This window comes from Lineus longissimus, chromosome 14, assembly GCF_910592395.1.
Source record: "Lineus longissimus chromosome 14, tnLinLong1.2, whole genome shotgun sequence".
In the NCBI taxonomy this organism is placed as follows: domain Eukaryota; kingdom Metazoa; phylum Nemertea; class Pilidiophora; order Heteronemertea; family Lineidae; genus Lineus; species Lineus longissimus.
The window spans coordinates 14,508,924-14,531,536 of NC_088321.1; the positions used below are offsets into that span (position 1 = coordinate 14,508,924).

Consider the following 22,613-nt stretch of genomic DNA (forward strand, 5'->3'; position numbering starts at 1 on the left):
TGTAAAACAATGTAGAAACACATTTTTTGCTGTGATCAAGAAATAGCTCCATTGTTGTAATGTTGCACTTCTTGTGCTGTGAAATAGCTCAGATACGGTAAATGGATTGCCACATTGAAAACGGAACAAGAAATAGCAATATTCTGGATCAGCGAGTACATACATGAAGTGCTATTGATTGCAGGAATAAGCACATATTTTGCAAGGCTCACTTTTAACAAAGAGTAACTATGTTCGATGTTTCATTTTCAGGGTCGAAAACAGGTGAGTGTGAACCCATTCTGAGCCAACAGCATGAATTACAACAAGAAAAGGGTCAATTCCGTTGGTAACTGCTGTTCCCTGATCATGGCTCTTGACTACTGGCCTGGAATAGAAAGGGAAGATTTAGATACCAAGAAACATTGAAATATACAATTTAAGAAATTGAAGTATTAGATCATTTTCCATGAAGTTTTTTTTATTATAGCATATCAGTAATATGTCTATACACATGTTTATGTCTGTGACAGCCTCATTGGCACTAATAAGATGAATCAATTAAATTGAATTGTCAGGCAATGGTGGTCAACCTGCCTCGGGTTGTCCCAATATCAGTCACATGATGACGGACCTGAAGCCTCATTTCATCAACTGTAGCCAGCTTATCGAATTTTATCTCATTTACCTCAATTGTGTTCCACAAATCTGGCATCCTGAATATTTATCTCTCAGAAGTGGCCTCGGTCGCGTTGGCTCGATTTTTGGGACGGGACAGCGAATTTAAACCACACGAGATGGAGCAATCCACCTGAAAAAATTGGAGACAATTCGAATGCTGCTTCAGTGAACAATGTGCGATCTGTTCAGGAGACGTCTTTCAAATCGCCCATTGTTTCATAAACGAGAGCTGGACAGACAGTTCCAGCTACTCTTCGCAGATTTCCTTCTTCCAATGCATACATCGCGTTTTGTCTCGACCACACTTGCATAGCTATTTACTTTGAGGTCACATGCAGGTCTTATTGGTTATTGCTGGGGTGAAACTTGGTACTGCGGGACAGACTTACATGTCCACAAAACGCAATGTCACTGCTGGACTGATTTACAAGTCCACAAAACGCAGAATCGGACATGGACATCATTACCCCAGCAAGAACCCAATGTAACCCCACAAATAGGGCCGTTTATAATGTTTAAGACATGTTTATACAATAACAATGCTGAAGCTATTGCCTGCAGTGACCTTGCTAATGATTTTTATGTGGGAGGGGCCAGGGACCGTGACTATTGATAAAGTCCTCACGATATTATATTCGTCAACAATGGGGCACAGACTTTCAGATATTTTCGTGACTGACCTATATTACCAGTACAGTCCAATATATATTTCTATTTTTTTGACTGACCTCTATTACCAGTACAGTCCAATATCATTCTATTCTTCGTGACTACCTATATTACCAGTACAGTCCAATATATATTTCATTTTTCGTGACTGACCGATATTACCAGTACAGTCCAATGTACATTCTATTCTTCGTGACTGACCTATATTACCAGTACAGTCCAATATATATTTTACTTTTCGTGACTGACCTATATTACCAGTACAGTCCAAAGATACTATTTAGTCTGTATATTGTTCTAGGGCTGGGGTGGGGATGAGGAATTCTCCAGTGACAAACTTTTTGATTGTCATTCTGGTAAAAATAAAACACGTCCAAAGAGGAAATTTATTCTCATAACTTTTTACAATGCTCGAAAAAAAACTTTTAAAATGTTCATATGGCGAGTCGCCACATGTACCGACTATACCTGTGGATCTAAATATATATATCATCATTGAAATCCTCAGAGAAATTAAACCAAGACAAAAAAGGGTTCCATGCCCTTGGTTTCCATGTACCGCGAACGATGCTAACGATAGGATTTAGCTGACAGGATTTGGCCACATGAACCCCTCCAGTCCAAAGACGCGGGGGTCGTCAGATCAATTTGAAACCGCCATGGACATCACTTCTTCCCCCTCACAAGTCGGTCGCGATGACCTCCATGTGCAAACCATTTTGGCTGTGGATGCCCTGGTAACCCATGTCGCCTAACCAGACATAGCGCGAGTAGTATATGGGCTACTTGGGGAAAATTATGAACTTTTGACCTAGTGACCTACTGACCTACTGACCTACTTTGTGTATGAGAAGTTTGAAAGTTGACCTGACCTAGTGACCTAGTTTGGATATGGTGTAAAATCTCCAGAGTGGGTCATGGCCTAGTAACCTACTTTGGATATAGTTAAATATCCTAAGTGGGTTATGACCATGGCCCATATTGGAGTAACGTTAAAATATCCAAAATAGGGTATGTAGAGGTCATGGTCACATCATCAAAGTAGAGTTTGAAGATCAGTGTTGCAACTAGTTCAATCGTTCACAATTCTTCCCCAAGTAGCCCATGCTACTGTTTTTTATTTTTTGTTAAAGCATTGTACATGATATAAAACAATAAAAATGGCATTAGTAAAAACAAATAACTATAGCACAGCATGCATATTTTAAACATATTATACAAACCAAAAAGAGGAAAAGTATATTCCAACTTGCTTCTCTTTTCCTATCATGCACAAAAGTGATATTAATAATATTCCGATACTAGTCCATATATGATCAAGAGCTAAATAGTCTTCCAAATGCATTGTGTAGGCATTGTCCACAGGTAAATATTTACATGATAGTCTAAGTAATCCCATGCAAGTCTGTATGAAGTGCTAACAAATTTCACTCTGCAATCCTTTATGTTGAAAAAACAGTACTGTACACCTTTTTGAATGTTTCATACGCACATATCCATATATAGTCTTACTGAATGTGGTCCGTTTTAAATCCTCCCGATGCAACAATGGCATTCTCTTTGTCTTCTTCTCCTTCCTCCTCCTCCTCATCAGCAACAATACCATCATCGTCATCGTCAGCCTTTTCAATCGACTTAATTTCAGCGATAAGTTCATCAGTCCAATCGTTAAAAGCTCTATTCAACAGATATCTTGGCGTGCGGTTTATTTCAATGCCCAACCCCAGTGCGGTTTCTGCCAGGCGAAGGGTGAAATAAAGAATACTGGTGCTCTTTTTCAGGTTGTCTAGATGATTCCTTCGAATCTGTTTCTGACATTCAGCAAAGTCTTCCTGCATGCAGCAAACATGATCTGTTTGACTAGGCCAATCATTCAGGCATCCATCACACTCAAGATCCACGAAACCTTGACCGATCTTTGAAAGGTACAGCCCTAGTACCTGAATAGTGAGTCGACCGAGTGGAGTTATTTTCAATGAATCCTCACATGTGTGTTCTTTAAACTTGCTCGACATTTCCCTCCATTGAGGGACGCTCAGGAACACACCACATTTAGTCGGCCTGAAAAGAGTTGCTTGCGATTTTTCGGAATCTTTCTCAGGATCGTTGTCATTGCTGATGAAAAAACGGCGAATGTCAACATTCATTTTATTGTTAAAGAACCTCGTTTGAACAAATATGTGGTCCTCCAGAGTCCAACGTTCCTCATGACTTTCGACGATCCTTTTATCGATGGTATCCACGAGATTCTTCAGATTCAGGAAACCCGTTTTACTGAGACGGATCCATTTTGTACCATAGGAGAATGTAACACCTCTTTCATCGGATCGGATCCGCAATTCAGTCTCTTGTTCTACACGACTCGAGCATTGTGGCAGCATTTCTTTTTCCCTCTCATTGAACGGAGTACGCGCTGCAGCTTTCCTTGCCTTCTTTGGTGCACTAGGAGCGTTTGAGAGATCGAGGACTGTAGACCGTACCCCTCTTCGCCTGGTTACTTTCGGAGTTTCCATGATTGTTTCATTCTTCGCAGGTGACTTGGTCTGGGTGGACGTTACTTTATCCATTTCAGCGTTGTTTTTGTGGTTTTTGTTGGTAGTTTGGTTCTCCATTCTCTGGCACTTGCAGGTTTTGAAGTGAATGTGAGCACTCATGGCGTTTTGTCCTTATATATTGCACGTGACTGATGAAAGAGTGATTGTGATTGGTCGACGTCATTCGGGTAACGAATTGTGATTGGTTGCTGTTAATGAGGTCAGTAGAACAAAGATTGACCTCATTCATATAAGTCCTTGACCTTGAAACTATTTCACACTAGTTGCAATCGATAACTGATTCCTAAGTTCTGAGGAGATTTTATGATCAGGGTTTTGTCCTTGTTGACATGTCCTGTAATACGAATCATAATATTCAGCAATTCCACCTTGTCCTTCTACAAAACTTAGAAGCAATGTTATGGCTTCTGCCGATAAATGAAGAATCCTCCAAACTTCAGGTGGTATGTTTATCTTTTTTTCACCATCATCGATCTGAATCCTTATTTGCTCCTTTTCCTTCCAAATTGCGAGGATGATCTTCGGTGTTAAGTACAAAACCATACTTGCGGACTTCTGTTTAGACCTGGCCTCAGCTTTCTGTTTCTTTTTCCCATCATTATGTTGTTCTTCCTCCATCATCACTTCAACTGAGCGTTTATCGTTCCAAGTTAACTGAGCTTGTGCCATGACCTAGTGCCTAATATCCAACTATCAACAGACATATTCATTTTATATAATTTTCATAAGCATTTCTTTGCTTTGATTGGTTGTTGATAACAGAATTATGCAAATGTTCTCTTTAGAAACCTTACAACCTTTTTATCATTAATTTCAAGATCATTTCGAAATCCGGATAAGATGTTCTTTAGAGAGTAACCTAGTGATTTTTTCACCAAGAAGTACAGACAGTATTGACCGCAAAGCAATGAGAAAGGATATTGTAAAACTTTGCTGGAGTATGTCCACCAGGAAGTATTTCTCTTTAAAAATTTAACGATGAGTTTACTTCTTGGCGGTAAACCATACGAATCAAAGAATGTTGCCTTGCACTTACCATCGAACCATATAGCTAACCAGTGTTCACCTTCTTTTCTCATTGGATGTGTATTAATTATGTATGCTGAAGGATAAATATCAACAAATGTAGGTATCTGATCTAGGGCATACACACCTTTGAAATATTTTCGCAATTTCGGGTGTAATTTTGCTACTTTAATCAAATCTAAAGTATTCATTGGAAATCCTTGATGATATTTCTTGCACGATCAATTTCTATTACGTTATCGAATTCGGCATAGACATAAACGGATGTAGTTTCTGTCAAAGCCTCCTCAAATTTCAGATCTAGTCGAAGGTTTCCCTCTTTTACTAGATGAACATGATCACCATCCTCTTTATCTGGTGACAAGTCAAAAACCCAAAGACTGTACCCTTTTCTGAAACTTTCTCTTGTAATATCGTTGCCAATATCGTCGTGAACCTTTCCAGTATCTGTAAACAATGTCATGTATGATCTGATGTATCTATTATTTGTTCCAAAAGATGGTGTCAATGGTTGTGCAGGATATGTGCGACTATTTGCTTCAACGCTTATGAAATTAAGATTATTGTGTTTAAGATTGAATGGATTTTTATTCTTTGCACCCACCAATGCAGCATTATCTGTCATGAAAACAATTACTCGCCTTGGTACTTGACCTAAATATACGTTATCTCGAGTCACAGTTTGCGTGCCCGCATTAACTGAGAATGTTTTCACCTCAACTCTTCTAATGGGGTACTTAGCATTACTGGTATTAAGAGCTTTTGCATGGGCGGTTAATACAGCAGGGTTAGGCTTGACTTGTTGAACAAGAAGAACAGCTTTCTTTATTTTTGTCACTTCAGTGCCTACATCAGACATGAGGTTGAAATTATTCTTTGTACGATTCAATCTTAATTTCAAATCTACACCATTCAGCAAGTAACGACTCTGATGACATAAATCAAGGTGTAACCTTCCAAACATGTCTAACTGTCTGCTTTTCGCTATAAATTTTGCTCTTGTTTTGAAACCGCCATTAGTGTCTGCTCCGGCTGGGTCGTTTTTCTCAAATTTGCCAGGGTCATCGGCAAACCAAAGTGCCGATTGTAGCTGACTCCTCTTTGCCTCTAGACCGTACGATAATAAGGTTTCTATGTAGGCTCTGTATGGGTAAGTGTTGTTAGAGGACGTGACTAATTGACCATTTAATGACAGGTCAATCTGACTAAATAAGGAATGAAAAAAATAGTTGACTGGTCCAACCTTTTCATTTTCATCCAAGTTAGTGCCATCGCTTTTGGTGACTTTCACCTCCAGATAAAGGTACGTTTTAGCCAAATCGATGTACTCATCACCACGATTAGAGATGAAAAATTCTATTGGCGTATCATCATCTAATGACCCCAAAGGTAGATATTCAACATGCTGCGCTTTTTCAATGCTAGTCAGCGTTGGTGGGAGGGAAAATAGTTCCAGTTCGGATTTTGTGCACTCACAGGATCCAACACTGATCATTTTGACAGTCTTATTCAAATATGTCTGCCGACGATTTTGTTGATCTTCTCCGTCGCTTCGCCTGTCTCAGACTGGATGCAGAAGTCTTTGCTTTCCTCTTTTTATTAGAAGCCTTTGTATTACCCTGAGACATTTCCTGAACCGAGGAAAGTACATTTCGACCTATATTCTTCCCAGCTTCAATTGCTCTCTGTTTTGCAGCCTGTTTTAGGTTTCGACCCTTTAGCAGATCTCCGGCAAACTGTGCACCTGACTGAAGGAGAGATTTTCCTGCCGATTTGGCAGCTGATTTAAGCATTGGTATGGCCATTTTTGCCAGACCTGAGAATAAACCCCCTATGCCATGTCCTCGCTGTACAGGGGCACCCATAAACACAGGGAATCCACCACTACCTTTTTGGGTGTAATGTGCATCATAACAATGAGGGTCACAAATATAAACCTTTCTCATATTTTTTGTTTGCGCCTGAAGTGAAGTAGAACATCAACTCTGCCTTTCTCAAATGGTATGGAGTCACCTGTGTCACTCCTTATATCTATTTCGATTGTCTCAAATGTAGACTTGCTGACAGAGAAATAATGAATATTTTTATATGACTTGCGAATACTCTCATCCTCTTTACCTTCAGCACATACAGTTCTGAGTAAAGGTGTCAATACATCTCCCACCAGTTGATATTGTAATACATCGCTATACACGTACATATCATGAAAATGTCTGAGTATATCTGCTTGATAGGGAGCGGTTGTGTTCTCGTTAAGGGCAATATTGTCTTGATGAAACCCTAACATATGAGACAGTGGTGATGGTAATAGTATCAGTCTACCTTCTGGGAGTACAAAACTAACTTTTTTTGCAACCCTGTCATAGTTGAGAAAAAAATGTGTATCTTGTTGAACGCTAGTGAGTGCACTTTGAATTTTGAGATTCATTTCCATTACCAATTTGTTGATGTCATTATAGTATTTGATTGGAACTGTTAATGTTTTCCATGTCATGGGTATTTTTCCAGTCTTGGGGTCAGGATCGTCACTGGAAGGGATGTAAATACGAAAATTGTTGTTGGAAAGGTTGATATTACTCCACGTGTGTGGATATTGAAACTCGGCTAATCCTACTTCCCAATTTTCAGTTGAATCTAATCGTATAGCAGTGCTCAGCTTTGTAGTGTAGTGTCCAATTGTATTATCAGGGAAATACTTTAACGAACTATTGCAGGGTAATGAAACATAGAAGTGGTCATTCGTAAAAGCTGCCATGTTATTTCAATTGGAAAAGGTATTCCTTTGCAGAGGATGATGATTATTTTCAGTAGGAAACGACGGGTTTGGTAACAGATAGCCTAGACAGCTGCATAGAAGAGATATCCACAGGTTACTCTCACCATTTGCAAATGCAATGTTAAAAAGAGCTGTGATGACAACGATATAAATGATCACAACTTGAGTAAAGAATATTATTTCTGGTTTTGGAACATTATGCCCAAAAATAATCCAGTTTTTGTGCCGTGAAGTCACCGATTGTCGATCTTCACCCTTGTCTACTTCGTCTTCTCTTTCTACTTCAGACAGAGGTGTATTTCTTTCTATATTTCCATCGGAAAGTTCAATTGACATTTTTTTAGGCAAGATATCTTCATCGACGTTCAACGTCCGAGTGACTAACCCAACTGTTGAATTTTGATGGATAACCCTCCCATTTAACAAAGTATTCCTTTCTCTTACCACGTCCTCTTTCTGCAAGTATTCTTTCTATTTTATAGGTTTTATCTGGGCTTATGCGTACTTTCTGTAATTCTGTTTCATAGAAACTCCCTTGAATGGTGTCTCCGTCATCGTCTTCAATCACGTACAAAGGGGGCCTACTTTTTATTTGTTTTTTTACGGTGAATATTTCCATGGTCCAGTTGGGTAGATAAGATTTCTCAAATGTCATCTTGACCTTGCTTATTCTCACTTTTTCACCAATTTGAAATTTGAATTTGATGTTCTTCAGAGACAGGTTTTCTTTTGAGTAGAGAGTGTGCCAAACATCTGAAGCATTGTCTTCGTTCACTTCACTTGGTTTCATCTTAATACTCCGATGCCATGTGTTGTTATACGAGTGCACAAGTTTTTGGAGAACAGGCACGTATGAGAGAGTATTTCTCTCTGTGAAATATTTCCACATTTTACTTTTAAGGGTCCTATTAAATCGTTCAACTATTGCCGCTTTAACTTCATTATTCGAGGTAAAGAAGTGAATATTTTCTTTTTTCAGATAGGCTTGAAATTTTTTGTTCACAAACTCACCCCCTTTATCAGTTCTCAGATTCTTAGGCTTTCTCTTAGAGGAAGAAATTATCTTTTTAAATGCAGTCACCTGTTCGTCACCTTTTTTTGATTTTAGACCCACAACCCAGGCATATTTTGACAGGGTATCAATTACAGTGAGAAGATATTTAAAGGGTTTATTATACCTGACAATTTTCGATAAATCAACAAGATCGGCCTCCCATTGTTCGTCAATATCAGAAACCACGATACGTCTTCGTATAAAGTGGTGCCTAACTGGTTTGTGAAGTGTGTATGTGTCTTGAGACTGGAGCCATTTTTTTATGTTAGAAGTTGATATCCTCTTACCAACTGCTCTCTTTAAAGCATTTATCCCGCCAAAACTAGCACTATGATTTGGTTCATAATATATTCTTTTCAATAACTCATTCGATTTCTTACTACCAGTCTTCCCACTCGTCATTGCTTTTACCATGTCTCCTTGGTGTGGTAAAACCCGGAGAAGAGACAGGTGAATTCGAATTCCAGAAGGCCAATGGACTTCTGGTTCTTGCCCTGGGCGTTTTATTCACTGATTTTGGCATTTCACCCACCCCGAGTTCTTTTTTCCATTGCCTATTCGTTACCATATCAGCCGATATGCCACCTGTTTTGTTCAAATAGGACAGGACAGGTTCTATTCCAACCGGTGCAAAGGACTGCCTCTTGTTGGATGAGGCATTCTGAACAATAGTTCTTATATTGCTCCCTTTGATGGGCTCACCGTTTATTGAAATTTCACCTTTTCCATCCCACTGGAATTTAGGATCATTCATTAATGCATTGACTAGTTTTTTTGCCTTTGCTTTGGAGTAGTTCGGTATATTGTTGACTATTGTTTTCTGATTAAGTGGAGAGGTTGCAGGTGGTGTGGTTCCACTTGCAACAACCGCCTCTGGCTCTCTTTCTTGTACAACAGGTTGGTTTGCAGCTGTGGCTGTTGTCGCGCGAACACTAGTGGGAATAGGTTTAGTTAAATCTGAGCCTTCTGAGTGAATTGCTCCTAAATACTTTCGAAGTAACTGTGAATATGCTAAAGCTTTGTCATACTCATTCATATCCTTCCTCGATAGCACTTCCTGCATTTCTCTGTCAATACTCATTGCATGGGTTGCCACTGGTTTTGTGTCCTCTTTGTATCGTTGTTGAGACAAATATTTGTCCACCATTTCATGAGGAATTAGAGACATTTTCCTTATTTGACTCATCTTTGGAATAAGACTGTCTGTCTGCTTTTGAATATCAAACACCGAATATACTCCCTATGGCTTTTATGACTGGACCTAGCAGTGCACCAAGAAATCCACCTCGCTGTATGATTCTTTTACGTTCCTTAAACGATGTTTTCTTGTTGGCCAGCTTGCGAATAGAGTGTCTGTGTTTCCTCAAACAGCTGAACTGTTTCTTATTCAGGGCGACATTGCCTTTTAAACAGTTCTTTGCAGACTCACCAACTGCTTTGAACAGGCCATTATCAGCTGATTCTAAAATCTTTCTCCTATTTTTAGCTCGAGCAGTTTTCAGCTTTTTAAGCTGGTGGACATAATTTTTTATGTGATATTTTGCCATTTCTATGTGATGTGGCTGTGTCTGTGAATATTCAACAACTGATGTCATATTCGTATTTCATTTGTTTAAGTATACAATTCGGTTTTCATCTGGAAAGATATTAGTCCTCAATCGTAAATCTTCCGAAGTTGAAGGTTTAAAATCTAAAAATAAGTAACCAAAAGGAGGCTTTGTCGCATCTTTAAATGCCTCATTTAGGGCTTTGGTGTTGCCGGGAGAAATTTGCTTTGCCAAATGTGCTATCTGAGAAACATCTCTTGGATTTTTAAAGATAACAAGATAATTCGAGTTCAAGCTAATGGTGCGTTGTTCTCTGCCTTGGTGAAATAAATTCTGGATTATATAGACTACACTCATATTTTGATGATGACAACCCCTTGTGAATATTTTGGTAACCTTTTCATCTGTTTCACACATTAAGTCATCTATAATGAGTAGGGTATGTGCACCTGATGAATTATCTGTGAACTGTAGTCCAGAGATAAATTCAACATTTGGAAAATTTGCAAATGACTCCTGCCATTCGCCTCCATAACACCACACAACTCTTTGAGGGGGTGGATGGATAATATCTCTTGCATAGGAAATAAGTTTTTGTACAAAGAAAGACTTTCCACACATCGTTGGACCAGCCACAAGACATGTGAATGGATGCTTCAAAAGAAGGTCATCGCTTGAAATATCCATGTTGAAACATCAGAACACAATGATTGACACAAGAACAAAATGAGATTTTATACCGAGTTTAATAAATATCATAATGGTGATCCTTGCAATTAATTAACCAATTGATTAATCGAATATTTACAAACATATACATCAATACTCACAAACATAAACAGCAATCCTTTGAATGAATTAATTGAAAATTTACAAAATATATACATCATCTATACGCGTACACAGATTAATATACATTTATATGCAAAAATATTTAAATATCATACAATTTTTCTTTGAGAGAGCAGGTGGGATGGAATTTCTTGAGATTCGATTAGAGAAAGAAAAAGCTATTTGTCAATCAGGATGATGATGATGATGATGATGATGATGATGATGATGATGATGATGATGATGCTGATGATGTAATGACGAAGATTAAACTCATAAAATATCAACATTATTACAGTTGTTAATGTTATTATTCATATTCATATTCATATTCATATTCATATTCATATTATTATTATTATTATTATTATTATTATTATTATCATCAATATATTTACAGTTTCAATGCACAGAATGAAATAAATATCACATTGTTTTATCACCATAAAATATGCCAGTATAAACATTTTATCACAGATATATGCCCTTGCAAATTTTAATTCAAATCAATCTATGGTTGATATCAGTGTCGTTTTCAAGAATATAGGTACAACAAAATTTATCTTATTATTATAACAAAGAGGTGAAGAATCAATATCCAAATGGGAGGGTGTAAAAATCATCAACGAGGTAACGTTTGTCATAAACCAAGCCATATTTCTTTTCCTCTTGTACCGTTACAATTTTGAAGTCCTTTCGCCTTTTGATTTTGAAAGGATTTGTGATCGTAATCTTGTCCGAAAAGTTCAATGCTTCCACAAGTTTCTTCATGGAGTCAAAATTTATGTTTTGACTATTTGCATAGTTCAAGGTAAATCCCCGGACTTTACAGACAGTCTCTCCACTACCTTTAATTCTGTAACCGTAGTTTTTGGGACCGCCGGATATGAATTCTTCTATAGTTTTACCCTCTAATTCATCTTTAAAGTCACCAAGGTAGTCACCCAAGGGTGGATTGTAATGTTGTTCGTTTGTTTCATCAACGACATATATAATGCTATCCGTATCAAAATATAATACCTGTCGCTCCAGCTTCTCTAATTCAGAGTACAGTTTTAAGCGTGCATGAGCAGTGGTATATGCAGCAATAACACAATTCGTGTATGGACATGGTTCGATGAAGTCATCCTTCTCTCTGAATTTCATCAGAACAAACTCTTCGTTCACAAGTTGAACATCAGTTACTTCAACACTGTCGTCAGTCAACTTTTTGACATACTCTTCTGGATTATCTGTATATAATGTCTTTGTGAAGTTAGATCTCTGCCCAAATTTTCCCCAGAGCGAATTCAAACAGATTTTAGCGATACTTCGTAGCCCTGGATTAACACCAATTAACCCCCTGTCCAATTGGATTCCCTCGTTTTTCTCATAATCGTCAATGTATTTGTTTTTATCCTCCTCTGTACGACACCATTCTGGCCACCCGCTTGCCTCCTGCTTTTGCTTCAAGAAATGATTGATGTAACCCGCAAATATACCCCCCTCCTTCTCAACCTTATCATACTTGGTTGTTTTTTCGAAATGCCAAATTTCAAAAGTCTCTAGAAGTTTATAGCCTTTTTCAATGGCCTTTTTTACTTCAAAAATAACCCAAGTACCCACAAGTGCTCGGTCTTCATCAGAATGGTTGCATATTTTGGAGGATTCAAGAGCGCATTTGGCACAAAGAGAGAATTTCAATTTCTTGTCTCTACGCATAGGCAATACAGGGAAATAGAGTTTCTTTGGCGGTAATATTTTGCACTTTATGAGGCCTTCGCATTTCATTGGGTCTATTTTCCGAATATTTTCACCTCTAAAAACTTTGGGGTGATCTAGTGGATAGTGTTGGTATTTGTTGACCCAAGGATAAAGAGATGTGAAATCTACATATTTTATACTTTCGTTTTCTGTACATTTGTGATGAAGTTTGACAGCATTTGTGCGACCGCCAAAAAAAGCTTCTCTGGGGTTCAAGGGCTCGCTGATGATGATGTCTTTTGTAAATTGAGCAAGTTGGGGGTCGTTTTTAATGTCTTCTCTAAAATCGCATTCACACTTCGTAATGACTGTGAAACCACAACCTTTCAGGAAATTTCGCCGAAACGTTGTGGTTTCACGAAGTTCTCCCATAGTTGTACCAATGCGGGGGTTCATAGTGTCCTTGTGCGGAAAGCATTTTTCACATCCATGCCAGAAACAACCATCAAATTCATAAATGACATTATTCTGTTCGTCGAAACCATCCACTTTGTAATTGGCAATGGATTTTTCACCCCCATTGCCGGCATGACATATGTTGATATCTTTATCTTTGAACATCAACCATTCCAACCACTTTATTCCAATGTTGGACTGCTTGTCAAATGTGTAACCATGAGGTGGCAGAACAGCAATCGAAGAGGGGGTCATGAAGTTTTGTCGAAACACTCTACTACAAGCTGATGCTATAGTTACGCTTTCTTTAAAAGGATTCACCTTTAGCAAGCATTCGAATGAGTCCACAAAGCGAACACAACACCTTCTCAAAATGGTGACGTCACTCTGACAATAGGATTCCAGTTCCTCTTGTAAATCATAGGGTTTTCCAAGTTGGCCATTATACCACAGAAGAAACTTTTTTCTCCCTTCCACGGTCATACTGTCGGGGTCGAAATATTTAATGTCGGGGATTTCTCCGATATATTTTTCATTTGCTTTTGTATTGAAATGGTGTGGAAAGTAGCCTTTTTTCATCTCAGTGAAATTAAAGGTTTTGGGAAAGTTGCTAAGAGGCATGTTCAGAAAACTAAGAGAATCGAGAAATTTCACTCCAGCTGCTTCGAATGAAAGAATTTTCTGGCCAACTTGAATAACATCTGTTGGTTTGATCCCTACACTATGAAGGTATTGAATAATGAAAAAGGCATCGTAACCCCTGTTGTTGTGTGCCACTGCCACTTTACCTATATTTGAACCGTTGAATAGCCACTCGCAAAAATCTACGACAGTATTTTCCCCACGGAATACTTTCTCTTCTCGTTCATCACCACACAAAATACATTTTAATTCATCATCATTCTTAGCACTTTCCTCTATTCCACAAAAGAGGCAGCAACGATGTGCAATACACAAGTTTGGAATGTGCTCTCGTTCACCATTTTCTAGAATTTTTTCTTGGGTGGATTCAAAGTCGTAAAATACAAATTTCATAAAATCTCTCATTGCACCCTTCTTCTTCTGCTTTGGTTTTTTGATGAAACATCTGTGGTCATGTGGTTTATTCATACCACAAATATGGCAATACGTTGTAAAACATTGGTGTTTGTTTCGTTTATCATATGATTTATCACATTTCAAGCATTTTATGAAAAGTTCACAAACGGAATGAGCGGCATCATTTTTTACAAGGTGTCTTTCATAGCACGCTTGACTTTTGAAAAGACGTCTACATTTGGGACAGTTTGTCCATTTAACTATATCACAACCGGTGTCTGTTTTACAACATGCACACGTAGCTTCGCAGACATGGGTTTTATCGTTTTGGTAACCTTTGTCGCAGTGCGGACAATAATAAGACCTCTCAAAGAACCCTGTCATAGACATGATTGGAGCAAAATGCTCATCATAGTGGTACAGATTTATGCGGTGCGGTGCAGGGGGTCCTCTGTAACACATGCAGTTGAAATATAAACTAGAATATACCACGAGCTGATAATCGGGTGAAAGGTGTGCTTGAAATTTAGCGACGTCTTTGAGGGTGCATTTGGATTTTGGAACACCCGCATTTTCATGAAGCTCGGCCGCCATTTCACCTTGTTTTTTACTATTGGGATGTCTGATTGACTGGTGTTGTGGATGGTTATCTATACGAGTTTTACTAACGATGATGGCTCTGGCTAAACATAATTCGTCATCTTTGTTTTGAATTTCGATGAAGCATGACTTTTCGCGGACTTTTTGATGAAGAGAGGCAATCCCTCTTGCATACAAACCGCCAATGGGAAGAGGGGCGTGTATGAAATTGACGAAAAACTCGCCCTCGAAAAGCCATGAGTCATTTGATTGAGTAACTCTCTCGATTTCACTCATGATCTTTTCGACTGTGAGTTGATCTGGTGAAATGAATGGAATACTGATATGTCTAAGTCCTTGACCAGATATGACAAGTCGGACTCTGTCTTGGGGCTGCACATCCTGAAGGAGACGATTTAAAAGTTCTCCGAAAACATTTGATATGTGAAATAAGATATCATTGAAAGAGGTACCTCGCTCCATTCCAGTTACTTTGATTTTCAAATCTTGACCCATCGTGCCATATTTTCTTATTTTAATGTCCTTGAGCGAGATAATTTGAAAAACAGGCTGTGCATGAGGATGGTTATGTGCTTGCCCATGTATCTCATTGTCCGACTCGTCAACATTTTCATCATCATCATCATCATCATCATCATCATCATCATCATCATCGGAAGGAGAAGAAGAAGAAAAAGAAGAAGGGCCATTTTGGTTGATGACCTGGTGACCACCAATCTGAGTATTGGCTACGTTTTTTTTGTCGTCTTTTGACGAAGCCCTAAAAAAGACGTCGCCATCTTGGTATCATGGAAAGGGTGTACCACAGAATGTGTGCCACTTAAAATTGCCCGGATGTTGGGATTGTCTTTATGGGGTACACCATTTCCAACATTACCACCCGGTAGAACACCAATTGCATTAGGAGGTCTCCTTTCATTGGGACTTTTCAAAAGTGATCTCAAGACAGGGTCCCTGTCCTGCCTCCTCTGTCGCTTCTTTGAATTCCCCCCATCGAGGTCAAGCTTCCGCTTAGTAGGATCAGACCTGATATAAGCGGAGGATGTCGATGCAACTTGAGAGGTATGAGGTTCATTCACCTCTTGCAACTTGTTAGTTGTAAGTGATGAACGCTCCTCAGCCTTGGTGAGGATGTTCGACTCCAGAAACTGCTGGAGTTGGACATCCTGCCCAAGTTGTGATGATTGCAACCCCTCAAGTTGCACTTTCCCATTCGTAATCTCATCAAAGAGATTATGAACTATTTGACCTCGAAGAGGAGAATCAGAATCCACGTTTACAATTGGTGTACAGAGTGGTGATTCTGATTGGTTGCCTGTTACATTTGATTCATTATCTGGAAACGATCCTGAAAGATATTTCAGGACGTCCCCATCTGACGAATTTTCTGTCATAGGCAATCCGTTTGGTAATTTGTCTCTTTTTGAATGGCACTTCCTATTTTCTTCATAATATAGCAAGTCCGAGAAGTCTAGCAAAGCAAGATCCTCTGGTGTGCACGGCACCCCCTCCAATTCTCTGTTTAGGGGAGGTATTTTTTCTTTGCTATCTTCCCGGACAGGCATCTGTTTCACTAGATCAGGAGAGTCTGGAACAAGAACAACATCCTCATCAGATGGTTGAGGCATTTCAGTTGTCAGATGTTCTTGTTCCAACGCCTCCTGATCTCCAGCAACACACTGATGAAATTCAGGAACAAAAAACACCTCATTCAGGTCTTTACCATCGGGACGATAAATTTGCGAAGGAGGTATTTTTTCTTCCTCATGATCCAAATCGATATTGCTGGATCGTTGCAGCAGATCCCTTAAATGAGGACTATCCCGTACCGTATGCGGCTGATCAGTCACCACTATGACAGATTGATGAGGTGGTGAAGGAGGCGTTTCCTGCACAACATTTTCCTGACAACCAGCATCAGATGACGATGGTAAAAAAAAGAGTGTAGGATTTAAATAAGGCATCATTACCTCAAGAAATTCCTTACGTTCCTTCCCTTCATAATATTTTGGGAGGTACATCTTCCCAACACCTGCTCTCTTCAAAACCCAATCGTTTAAAATGTCTATAAAATCACTGTACGTTCTTTCGCCCATTGTTGTTGTTGTTGACTGCGTTACAGGTGGTGGGAGTGGCGGGGATATTCTTCCAACTTTTCTTTCTTCATCATTTCCAGGGGTTGTTGTTGTTCTTGATGGTGATGGTGGTGAGGGTGTTGGTTCTTCTGGTGGCGTTTTTGTAACTTCTAAATAAAAAAAGTTTTGTTTCAATTCAGGACAATGTAAAAAAGTTTATATCAAACATCCTTCTCAGTTGTTGTTGTTGTTGTTGCTATTATCAATAGTGTAGATCATGTTATTGCTGTGATTTAGATAACAAGATAATTTTTTTTTCATTTTAAGACAATGTAAAATTAGAAAAAAAAATTACAAATCAGGATCTCGAACAGTTATGAACACACTTACTCGTTTTTTTTGTTGTCATTCTTGGAGTTGACAGTTGAGTTTTAAATGACCTCTTTTTTAGATAGAGCTTCAAATGGCCTGTGAAGAAAAAAAAAGGTGTAATCATTAGATCATACACATTCAATAAATTAAGCATAAATATATATATATATATATATATATATATGGTTTTTTTGGGGCATATATCAAGACATTTACAAATTTATTTATTTACTACACACCTTTCTTTGCCTCTTTAGGCCTCTTCCTTTCCACTTTTACCCATTCATGTGGTTTAGAAGTGAACTCCTCCTCGGAATCAGGTCCGTCTGAAAAGAAAAAAGACAGTACTCTATTATGAAATTACATTAACTTCGTAAAGTTGGGTTCTTTTTTGTTATAGCATTAAAAAATAAAGCATGAAGAAGAATAAGAAAGAAAAACTTACCAAGAATAGGAAGAGGCTTTTTTCCAGCAACCACATTGGCATATGTCAATTTTTTATTACTAACAGCAGCTGCTGCTGCACATGACCGTTCCATTGTCTTCTTTTCCATTATTATAACTGAAAATAAGTAATATACAGGAATAGAGAAGTGTTTGTTGCGAAGTTTTGTGTTTGACGAGTTCATGTCATAGAAAGAGTTGCTAAATGAATGCATGTCATTGCTGCATACAGGTAATGATTCTGACTCATTGTATAGCAAATAGAAATACGACTCCATTTCAATGACAGGAGCCAAAAGAGTTGTGACTTTGGCAAGTTTGGCGAAAAATTATCAGATTGCGCACAACCAAAACACAAACCTTTTCATATGTGTTGAGAGCAAATGCAATGCCTATCGTGGTATCAGTAGATTGAGTCATTAAATGCTAAATAAAAACAGGGGTCATTTTCATAATAAGCTGTACGGCAGCTTTGCAAAATGAACCATTTTCCAGGAGCAGTTTCTACTTTTGTTATGTGAAATGTGTCCCTTTTTATCACTGTGATTCTCGGATCCTGTACTTGCTCTCGTGAAATTGTACTTGGAACAATTATAACACCTTCACAGTTCTTTAATTCTGGGATGTATGTTGAAAAAGTGAACTGAAATGATCTTCTCACATATTCAGGAGGATGCATGTTTGATACAATCTCGCCATTTGGACACAACTTCCAGCCATTGCTGTTTGATAACACATGAATTGATTTGTATTTAGCAAGTATCTCTAAACATTCTGGAGCGGTGAACACATTAGTTCTCTCCATCTTGAATATTTCATCCATGGTAAAAGGGCCATATTTTTGCCTCGCTGGAATAGTACGATTAAGTACATAGAGATTATCATTTATCATGACATTTCCATGAGAAATTATTTTTCTTTCTTCATTTCCCTCAAGCAGCTCATCAAAGAGCTTCTCCCCAACTACAAAAACTCCATGAACAGGATCCTTTCCTTCAGGATAGAATGCCTGATGCAGACAGAAATTCAGAGTGGCAAGCACAGTTTTGGGGAGCGGTCCTTCCATGTTGACGATCTCGGTCCAAATGGATAACCAAAATGTGTTTGGTGTGTTTTGAGGATAAATTCAAATGAAGTTTGCTCAAGGTCAAGTTTGTCGTTGTTCTTTAGCATGTGACCTCTCATAATCACACACTCATATCCAATCAGATTCACTCACAAATATCACATAGTAGATAAAGAATGGACAGCATCTATCAGAGTTCATTTGAGATTAGTGCACCACAATGTCTACATATGAACAACTGCAAGCAAGTGTGCGGAAAGCACTACAACTACCAAACGTAGTTATATTTGGCACAAGATTGGAAATTATGCACGGCAGTGTGTGTGATGACTGTATGCTGGGAGATCACCATTTCCAAAACTACCACATCAAGTGTACAAACTGTGAAGCAAAGAGATGTACACACTGCTTCATGAAAAATGTTCAAAAGGACCTAATTTTGAATAACCATATGTGTGCACATTCATGTCCATGTTTATGTACATGTGGAACAATTGATGAAGAGAGGGAATTCCTAGACTTGGAGGAAGCTTCAATCATATACCATAGAAGTTTGACACCATCATCATAAACTTTTCACCCAGGGGCATCAGGAAAAACGGTCCTTTCAGGGCCAAATATACCTCCAAAAATAAATCTCATTGTAGGCCTACAATAAGGAATAATAGATCAAAAATTCTTACCTTAGTTTAATATCCGTGAAGTTTCTGGGTATGAGATTCTCCTGATATCACCAAAGCCACAACACAATAGACATCCGTCTCAAAAGACTATGAGTAACAGAATGATTAAACAATAATATAATCCTGATCTTAAACAAGAATCACACAAGTTGTTGAAAAATATCTGTATGTAACAAAGGGAAAAAAATAATTACCAGTACTTATGGTCAAATTAGGGTCATTAAATAAAACGGTAGCAGCATTTAGGTCGATCATCACAATTATGTTGTTCCATCGTTTATGACCTGATTAGGACAAAAATTACAAAAAATTATACATAATACCCAAACTACCATTTGGTGAATTGCACCAATCATCATTTGCATAATGTCATACATGCATTTTAGTAGAGTGCTTTGTGAAAAGTTCTAGGCAGTTGACTTTAGTCTGTACAGAGTTGGTGTAACTTTGAATGTGATATTTTTCTGAATATTGTTTTAGCAGACTCTGTTGCATGAAATAGAAAAATATTGAATGGCATACCATGTACTAACGCTTTTTGGTCCAAAGGGAAAAAGAGTGGCCAATTGTAATATGAAGTCTTCCTCCTTGAGGTTGATGTAATATATAAATAGTTCATCTATGTCTGTCATACTGTAGTTGTTCCTTATCAAAGCTGTTGCTTGGGGTACCTTATGATAACGCTTCATGTTTCAAAGAGAACAGATTGGTCAATTGCAGTATGAAGTCTGCCCTCTTGTGGTTGGTGTAATATGTAAATACTTCATCTATGCATGTCATGCTACAGTTGTTCCTTATGAATGGTGATAGGTGTACCATGTAATAACGCTTTTTGTTCAAAGAGAACAGAGTGGCCAATTGCCATATGAAGTCTTCCTCCTTGTGGTTAGCATAATATATAAATACTTCATCTATGTTTGTAATGCTATAGTTGTTCCTTATCAAAGCTGCTTTGGAATGCTGTACATGAACTTGACGTGGTATTCTTAGATATTTTACAACACCCTTAGTATTATATGTGCTGACTCACTCTTATTCTTTTCAGTATCTTCAAGTTAGGTCTACTATGTCACCATGTCACTAGGCTATAACCCAAATTGGTTATTTTTCACAATATCCACAAACTGGTTTACCAAGTCAAGGTCGTCTAAACTTCGGATATCTCAAGTATGTCAGTAGGTCAGTGGGCCATGACCCACTCTGGAGATTTTACACCATATCAAAACTAGGTCACTAGGTCACTAGGTCAGGTCAACTTTGAAAACTTCTCACACAGAAAGTAGGTCAACAGGTCAACAGGTCACTAGGTCAAAAGTTCATAACTTTCCCATTCTGGAGATTTTACACCATATCCAAACTAGGTCACTAGGTCAGGTCCAAAGTAGGTTACTAGGCCATGACCCACTCTGGAGATTTTACACCATATCCAAACTAGGTCACTAGGTCAACTTTCAAACTTCTCATACACAAAGTAGGTCAGTAGGTCAGTAGGTCACTAGGTCATCCAAACTAGGTCACTAGGTCAGGTCAACTTTCAAACTTCTCATACACAAAGTAGGTCAGTAGGTCAGTAGGTCACTAGGTCAAAAGTTCATAATTTTCCCCAAGTAGCCCATACACTACTAGCGCGCTGCCTGACTAGAAGTTACCGCCTCTGAGACCCAGGGTTGAGACACTGGGGTCTGCCCCTAGCTGACAGGTGGCTGGAGATCCATATCATAGAGCGTACCAACCGTGTATAACCGGCTGGACTGGTACACCCTATCAGGCTCAGACTCCCCAACGGAGTCTATTGAGCGCAGCCGCAGCGCCAGTTAATATGGATGGATTTACGTCGTCAAATAACTGTCGACCTGATGAGCATTCGTTCACGGCACACAGAGTTTATCGGGGTTGGGGGCGAAGAGACAAGACCAGGAACTCCTATGGGGTCGCGGGCGCAATGCAACCCGAGGAACGAGATGCACCCAAAGTACAAACTCGAAAATAACTGGCTCATCCTTCGCCATAGGTGTCAAGTATGTACCACTTATACAGACAGGCGTCATTAACGTTGGGTAACACCTCACAAGGAGCAATACCAAGCATTTTTAAGACCTCATATTTAGCGAAAAGGTGTGACAATAATGATAATATATCAGATCCAATACCAGTCCCTTGACCAAACCCAACCATTTCTTGAAAGTTCAAAGGACATCGGGGCTTCTGAAAGAAAAAGTATTGGCCATGACAGCTACGGTAGATAGATCGAAGTGACAGATGGGCTAACTCTCTATCTGAAAAGGGCGGGTAGCGAAATTTTTTTCCTGAACCTTTGGGGCACTATAGTGTACATTTGTACAGGGACTTTCAGCCAATCAGATTTCGACAAATACATGACGTCAGAAGTCTTAGAAACTTTAGAGCAGTTGGTCGTCAGAAATGGCAGAAAACGATGTTCGATCCAAAGGTCGTGAGTTCGAACCCGGTCGTGGACAACATTTTTCTTTTTCTTTTTTATTCTTTTATTTTATTTTTATAACGCGTTTCTTTTCCCTTGTTATTTAGATTTTAGATATTTGAGTTATTTTTGCTGCCTGCAACATACCTACAGAAAGGACAATAACAATACCCCATCTCCAAGATCCAAGGGATAGTCCTTCAGATATCATATTGAGTATGAATATACAATGAGACTTGTCTCATGTGAATGGTCTTCCTCCAGTTACAACATGTTTCTCTGCAATGAGACTTGTCTTTCGATACTGCCTCGTGTGTATGGTCTTCCTCCAGTATAATACTGTATGCTTCAAATTTGATTAACAAGCACAAACCAATACAAGCTTACTTCTCAGTTTCATGATGACGACACAGATTTATCGGATTCTGATTGGCTGAGAACCTGGCTGAGAACCAAATGTACACTGTACTGCCCGAAAGGTTCAGGAAAAACAATTCGCGGGCGGTTAAGCAGGCGTATACAGTTAGATATTTAAATGGTAACAAAATGGCAAATTTATCTTCGCACGCCATCTTTATACTTGTATAGGGGCCATAGGTAAAACTCAATGGTGACCACATTATAACTGCTCCCGAAAG

General features: G+C 38.7%; 3 protein-coding genes across 3 annotated transcripts; all 3 read right to left on the reverse strand.

Annotated features, from left to right (window-relative positions):
- Positions 1-5,097: 5,097 nt before the first annotated feature.
- LOC135498716 (uncharacterized protein F54H12.2-like) lies at positions 5,098-6,405 on the reverse strand. Its single transcript, XM_064789098.1, has one exon. The coding sequence runs from the start codon at positions 6,403-6,405 to the stop codon at positions 5,098-5,100; it is 1,308 nt and encodes a 435-aa protein (XP_064645168.1).
- A 5,304-nt stretch (positions 6,406-11,709) lies between these two features.
- Positions 11,710-12,888, reverse strand: LOC135498717 (uncharacterized). Its single transcript, XM_064789099.1, has one exon. It carries the CDS (start codon positions 12,886-12,888, stop codon positions 11,710-11,712), a length of 1,179 nt encoding a protein of 392 aa, XP_064645169.1.
- Positions 12,889-15,623: 2,735 nt separating this feature from the next.
- LOC135498718 (uncharacterized) lies at positions 15,624-21,134 on the reverse strand. The gene is made up of 5 exons (XM_064789100.1): positions 19,536-21,134; positions 17,788-17,904; positions 17,582-17,668; positions 17,361-17,438; positions 15,624-17,140 (listed from the first exon to the last, which is right to left on the reverse strand). The coding sequence occupies exons 2-5, from the start codon at positions 17,894-17,896 to the stop codon at positions 15,624-15,626; spliced, it is 1,791 nt and encodes a 596-aa protein (XP_064645170.1). The 5' UTR covers positions 17,897-17,904; positions 19,536-21,134.
- Between the last annotated feature and the right edge of the window lie 1,479 nt (positions 21,135-22,613).

Bases quoted from the DNA above. Each gene is read 5' to 3' on its own strand.
- LOC135498718 (XM_064789100.1), bottom strand. From the start codon at position 17,896: ATGGAAAAGAAGACAATGGAACGGTCATGTGCAGCAGCAGCTGCTGTT. The intron at 17,669-17,787 runs GTAAGTTTTTCT...TTTTCTTTTCAG, and splicing joins AAAGCCTCTTCCTATTCTTG to ACGGACCTGATTCCGAGGAG. The intron at 17,141-17,360 runs GTAAGTGTGTTC...TTTTTTATTTAG, and splicing joins AATGACAACAAAAAAAACGA to AAGTTACAAAAACGCCACCA.
- LOC135498716 (XM_064789098.1), bottom strand. From the start codon at position 6,405: ATGATCAGTGTTGGATCCTGTGAGTGCACAAAATCCGAACTGGAACTA.
- LOC135498717 (XM_064789099.1), bottom strand. From the start codon at position 12,888: ATGAAATGCGAAGGCCTCATAAAGTGCAAAATATTACCGCCAAAGAAA.